Source organism: Poecilia reticulata, unplaced genomic scaffold (assembly GCF_000633615.1).
Source record: "Poecilia reticulata strain Guanapo unplaced genomic scaffold, Guppy_female_1.0+MT scaffold_232, whole genome shotgun sequence".
Lineage (NCBI taxonomy): Eukaryota > Metazoa > Chordata > Actinopteri > Cyprinodontiformes > Poeciliidae > Poecilia > Poecilia reticulata.
Window position 1 is genome coordinate 274122 of NW_007615026.1, and position 5766 is coordinate 279887.

Consider the following 5766-nt stretch of genomic DNA (forward strand, 5'->3'; position numbering starts at 1 on the left):
AACATTTCCACATATCATCTCCGATATGTCAGCTGTTTGGGATTCCCCTCTGTTCTCACCGCGCTTTCTGATTGGCTGCCGTCACATTCAGCAGGTTTTATTCTCGTTCCCAGTCAGGAAAAACCCACAGGATGAGATAAAAGGACCAAGACAACCAAACTGGGTACATTCAGGATGTGGATATTTACACAAACCTTGACGTAAAGTTGATTTTTATACATGTCGACTTGTGTGTAAAACATGGGGCTCAGTTTTTATGTGGCCGCGCCGCTTTGTGCATGAGGCGCCTGATGTGAGACTTTAGTTAAACCCAAACGCTCAGAACCAGAACCACTTCTTGTTCTTGGCTAAATATGATGAGAACATGTCACCTTTATTTTGAAAGTCTGGACTTTCACTTGATTGCCAGTTTAATTAAATCCAATCAGTCAGCATTTAATTGGTTGCCATGGCGATTCATTCATTCCTCATGGAGCAACGATAGAAATACGAGTTGGATCAGAACAACTCCGGTTCCGGTTTCTCCAGAACCAATCAGAACCAGAGCTACTGGGAGTGAATGAGAGTGGGCGTGTCTCTCTGCTCTCTGATTGGTCAGAAACCAGGAAGTCCTCCAGCAGATGCGTTGGGTGGAGATGCGGTTAAAACCCGGAAGGTTCTGGATGTTCCGGGTCCGGATGTTGGTTCTGATGCAAAAGATGACTGAATTGAAAAATTTTAGCATTTAAAAGTTTTTAGAAAAAGTTTATTCCAACCACAGCCGATCAATAGAAGTCAATAAAACAGTTTTACTGCGAGGAAATCCTGTTTCTGTTGCTAAGCAACCCAGAGGAAACATGGCCGCCCCCTGCCATGCCTCACCGGCTGCGTGTGTGCGCCCCCTGCAGGTGGGCTCCTGGATCCTGTTCACCGGCCTGTTCTCCTACCTGAAGGCGTCGGTCGGCGCGCTGCTGCACGGCGCCGGGCGCGGCGCGCTGCTGTGGGCCGGCGTGGCCATCCAGGCCGGATCCCTGCTGGGCGCGCTGGCCATGTTCCCCCTGGTCAACGTCTACCAGCTGTTCGCGCGCGCCCACGACTGCGTGGACGTCTGCAGCAACAGGACTGCAGCTCCTCCAGCAGGGGGCGCAGCTGGTCCTGCGCTCCGGACGGTTCTGGACTGACGGCAGCGGGAGGAAGGCCGCCTGCTGCTGACCTTCCACTTTTCTTTCTGTTGGAACATTTTACTGAAATTGTTTTGATGTTTTGGGAATGAGATCTGATTCCCGGCTGTTTGGGACCAAAACTCACTTCCTGTTTCTGTGACCTGCTGACAGACAGAAGCAGCCGATGCCAGATGCTCAGACTAAGGCTTGACCTTAGGCCTGACCTTAGGCCTGCCACCGGTCAGAAACCCAAATCAGGGACGCCCACCACGGCGAGTCGCCCGTAGTGAGCAGCCGTTCAGACATACAGCATCCAAAGTCAGATCATATCTTCACATGTTTAATTAAGCAAAGTGTAAAATGTATCTGGTGAACTGATCATAACACCTGATTTAATATTCAAAATGTGTCCTCAGACAGCCAAACGTGTAAGTTATGGGAAAATTCTGGTTTTGTAAAGAATATTACTAAATATTTATATAAATAAGGAGATGGGGGGGGGGGGGGGGCAGCCCTACTTGACCCCCAAAGGTTTTAAAGAGACCATCCTGTTTAGTCCTGCTAACAATAAAGCAACAACTTGGTGAAATCTGGGTTTTTATTTTAAATGTTAGTTTTTTTTCTTTTTTTTTACAGTTTTGGTTTCTGCTGTTGTCTTTATCCTCCAGTAATCGATCGATCATTAATTGATTAGTTTGGAGGGTAAAGCTGACGGCCTCCTCCATAAATCAGCTAAATTATAACATTTTTGTTCTTTTGGAATAAACTTCAGCCATGATGCAGGTTTTCCTTTGAGTTCAGAGAAAAACTCAAAACCTTAAGATTTTCTGACATGCAATGAAAATAAATGGTTTTTATTTGGTATTGTTGGCATTTTCCATATTATCCCAACATTTGCTGATAAGTAGGAATGTTTTGTAGACTGGCCTTTTCCACAAAGCTGTTAAAACGTGACTTTCCACTGAGCAACATGCAGCTGAGGCCGTTCGCCTCTTGATCCGCTTCTGCAGAATTAGCTGAATTCTGCAGATTCTCTACGAAGCGACGAGACGAATCTGCTGCCCTGCAGGGGGAATCGGCCAATCAGGACCGGGCTTTCTGCAGGACCCCCACCCCCAGCAGCGCTTACACCCGGGGCCTCCTGCCGGTTATTATTGCTCAGGACTTTGGCTCCTTCCTCCAGCAGCAGGTGAGTCTGAGGCAGATCGTCTCCATCCACAGGTTTAGAATCTCATCAACATTCAACAGATTTGAGCTCCTAACATAGAAGCTGATTTACATTTGACTTCTATGATGATCTACATGCGTTAAAAGTTTCTGGACATGTTTTGGAGTGTTTTCCGTTTAGACTGCGTGTTGCTCAGCGTTTCCAAACCAACAACCTGTGAACATTAACAGATGGGAATGATTCACGCAGCTGGATGGGTCCGTTCCTCACGGCGACACATTAATCTGGACTCAGTTTGATCTGTTTTCTCCTGCTGCACATAAAACTTTGACATCTGACATGTAAATAAAATGTTTTCTGCATCATTTTAAGTTGAGCGCAGAAAATCTGACCCAGATTTACTGAAAGTCTGAATATGAATGAATGATGATGACTGCAGTCGGTCCCAATGCATTATTTCAAATTTAGCATTGATAAAGTTTTCACTAATCAATTATCTGACTGTAAGTACATTAGTCATATCAGCTAATATGACTGAATATGAACCTTTTTACTGACAACTCTTGTATGAAATCAACGCCTTTAACTAGACCAGAACTGTCCCGGTCTCTGACTGAGCCTGCTGTCTGGGCGTCTCCCCGCAGGACGCCTCCGCCATGGCCGTGCTCACCCACCTGCTGGCCGTCCTCTTCGGGATGGGCTCCTGGGTCTCCATCAATGGCCTATGGGTGGAGCTTCCTGTCATCGTCCCGCAGGTCCCAGAGGGATGGTACCTGCCCTCCTACCTGTCCGTCCTCATCCAGGCGGCCAACGTCGGGCCGCTCGTCGTCACCCTGATGCACCGCCTCCGGCCCGGCGTCCTCAACGAGGCGGCGGTCATCTACGTGATCGTGGCGGTGGGCGCCGTGGCCAGCTTCCTGCTGGCTTTCTTCTGGAAGGAGACGGCGGTGGTGGCCGGCGCCCCCCGCAGCCTGGCTCTGCTGGTTCTGACCTTCTTCCTGGCGGCTGTGGACTGCACTTCCTCCGTCACCTTCCTGCCCTTCATGATGCGCCTCCAGCCGCACTTCCTCACCTCCTACTTCATCGGGGAGGGGCTGAGCGGCCTGCTGCCGGCCCTGGCGGCTCTGGTCCAGGGCGTCGGCTTGGTGCGCTGCGTCAACAGCAGCCAGTCCCTAAACCACAGCAGCTACGGAGCCGGACGCCTGGAGGCTCGGTACCAGCCCTCCAACTTCTCCGCCGAGGTCTTCTTCTTCTTCCTCAGCGCCATGATGCTGGTGAGCTTGGCAGCGTTCCTGCTGCTGGACCTCCACCCGGCCGTGGCTCGGCAGCAGCCCGACCCGCGCTACTCCGCCAGGTCCAGGGAGAGCAGCCGGCAGAGGGCCGAGCAGAGGCCCATGATGGACCCCTTCAGGCCCCAGAACCACAAACCCAGACGCAGCTTGGGTTCCAGCTCCTGCAGCCAGAAGCAGCTGGTCTTCATCTTCGTGGTTCTGGGTTGGGTCAACGCCCTGAGCAACACGGTCCTGCCGTCCGTCCAGTCCTACTCCTGCCTGCCCTACGGGAACGGCGCCTATCACCTGTCAGCCGCGCTGGCCGCCGTGTCCAACCCGCTGGCCGGCTTCGTCGCCATGTTCGTGTCCATCAGGTCAGCCAGGAACAAATACCTGATCAATAATCAAATATCCGTTCAATCATTTTCTTCTCTCAGGACTAAAATGAGAAAAAGGTTCTACTGGACTTCATCAAGTCCAGAGCAGCTCAGAGCGCCTCACACTCCTTCACATGCTGATGGTAGAGCTACTAGACGGTAGCCACAGCTAGACAGTCTGACAGAGACCGTGCACCAGCGCCCCCTGCTGGGCGCTCTGACCTGCAGCAGGTAAGGCGGGTCAAAGACACGATGACAGAGTGGCGATCGAACCGGCAACCGGCCAAGAGGCGAAGTCCTGCCACCGCTGCTGCCATCGCTCCAAAACCTGAAACTTCATCCAGAATGACGTCAGGAGGAGTTTTGGTTTTTCCTCATCGACTTCCTGCCTTGATGGATTCAACATCACGGGTGTAAAATTCTGACATGTTCTGGTTCTGGATGTTCCTGACAGCTGCTTGTGGTTCTGCAGGTCGCTGGTGTTCCTGGGCTTCCTGACGGTTCTGGGAACCGGGATCGGGTCGTACATAATGCTGATGGCGGTGCTGAGTCCCTGCCCCCTGCTGGTCAACGACGGTGCTGGCGCCGCCATCATGGTGGGTCCAGGAGATTCTGATGGGTCCAGATGGTTCTGGTGGTTCTGATGCTGACCTTCCTCTGTCCAGGTGCTCGCCTGGATCCTCTTCATCTTCTCTCTGTCCTACGTGAAGGTCATCATTGGGGTGATCCTGCGGGATGAAGGTCACAGCGCCCTCGTGTGGTGCGGGGCGGTGGTGCAGCTCGGCTCCCTGCTGGGAGCCGTCACCATGTTCCCTCTGGTCAGCGTCTACGGCCTGTTCTCCTCCGGGGACCCATGCGGCACCAGCTGCCCCTGAGGGACCCATGAGGGTTCCCCAATAAATCAGGAAGCTTTAAATGTGGCACTCGGTTTTAGATGTTTTGCTCTTTAGTTTTATTAAATCTGCACATTTGTCATAATTTTGTTTTCATTTATTTCATTTCATTGTTTGCTTTGACAATAAAAATCTCCAGGAATCTTCTCACCGAGTCGCTGTCTAAACTTTTCTTTCAGTTTCTTCATTGCATCTCTAACCCACCATGTAGGGCCACAGCCTGCGTGGGCCCCACCACCATATGGGACCCATCTGGTCTGCCCACCCCGGCCTGCTGGCGTGAACAGCTGCTGGTCCTGAATCTGGCGGCCACCGGATGTAGCGGAGCAGCTTGACGGCCGGAGGCGCAGACGGTCCGGAAGGCCTTCCTCTTGACCGGATGCAGCCGGTCCCGGCCGGGGCTGGAGGTCCTGAGCGATCCTGCCGGTGACCCACACCATCAGGTGGGTCAGGAGCCCCATCACTGCAAACGGGACGCTTTTTATCACGGCGCCGGAGAGCGAGGACACGTCATCACTAACCAGCGTGGTCGTCATGGCGGCGGACAACGAGCAGAGCCAGACCAGCGGCGGGTTGGCCGTGGGGTGGAGCACCGCCACGTACCGTCACGTACCGCCGCGTACCGTCACGTACCGCCGCGTACCGTCACGTACCGCCGCGTACCGTCGCGTACCGTCACGTACCGTCACGTACCGCCGCGTACCGTCACGTACCGCCGCGTACCGTCGCGTACCGTCACGTACCTCAGAAGTTTACAGTAAATAAAAAATAAAATCTAGTTATTTCCGCGCAGCGTCCAGAAAGATGTTCTGCTCCGGTCAGCATGCAGATATTCATGAGCTTTTTAGGACATATTCAGTTTTCAGTTTTCCCCCCAAACTAATAGACTGAGTTCAGAAAAGCTGCTGGATGAAG

At 52.5% G+C, this 5766-nt stretch overlaps 2 protein-coding genes across 2 annotated transcripts in view; both read left to right on the forward strand.

Moving 5' to 3' along the window:
• Window positions 1–1645, forward strand: part of slc52a2 (solute carrier family 52 member 2) — a 7891-nt gene extending 6246 nt beyond the window's left edge. The window contains exon 4 of the mRNA XM_008402438.2: window positions 888–1645. Coding sequence (XP_008400660.1) covers window positions 888–1160 — 273 coding nt within the window. The 3' untranslated portion in view covers window positions 1161–1645. The remainder of the gene's footprint in view (window positions 1–887) is intronic.
• Window positions 1642–4998, forward strand: slc52a3-2a (solute carrier family 52 member 3-2a). Its single transcript, XM_008402439.2, has 4 exons — window positions 1642–2331; window positions 2955–3955; window positions 4431–4554; window positions 4624–4998. The coding sequence occupies exons 2-4, from the start codon at window positions 2967–2969 to the stop codon at window positions 4831–4833; spliced, it is 1323 nt and encodes a 440-aa protein (XP_008400661.1). The 5' UTR covers window positions 1642–2331; window positions 2955–2966; the 3' UTR covers window positions 4834–4998.
• Window positions 4999–5766: the final 768 nt, after the last annotated feature.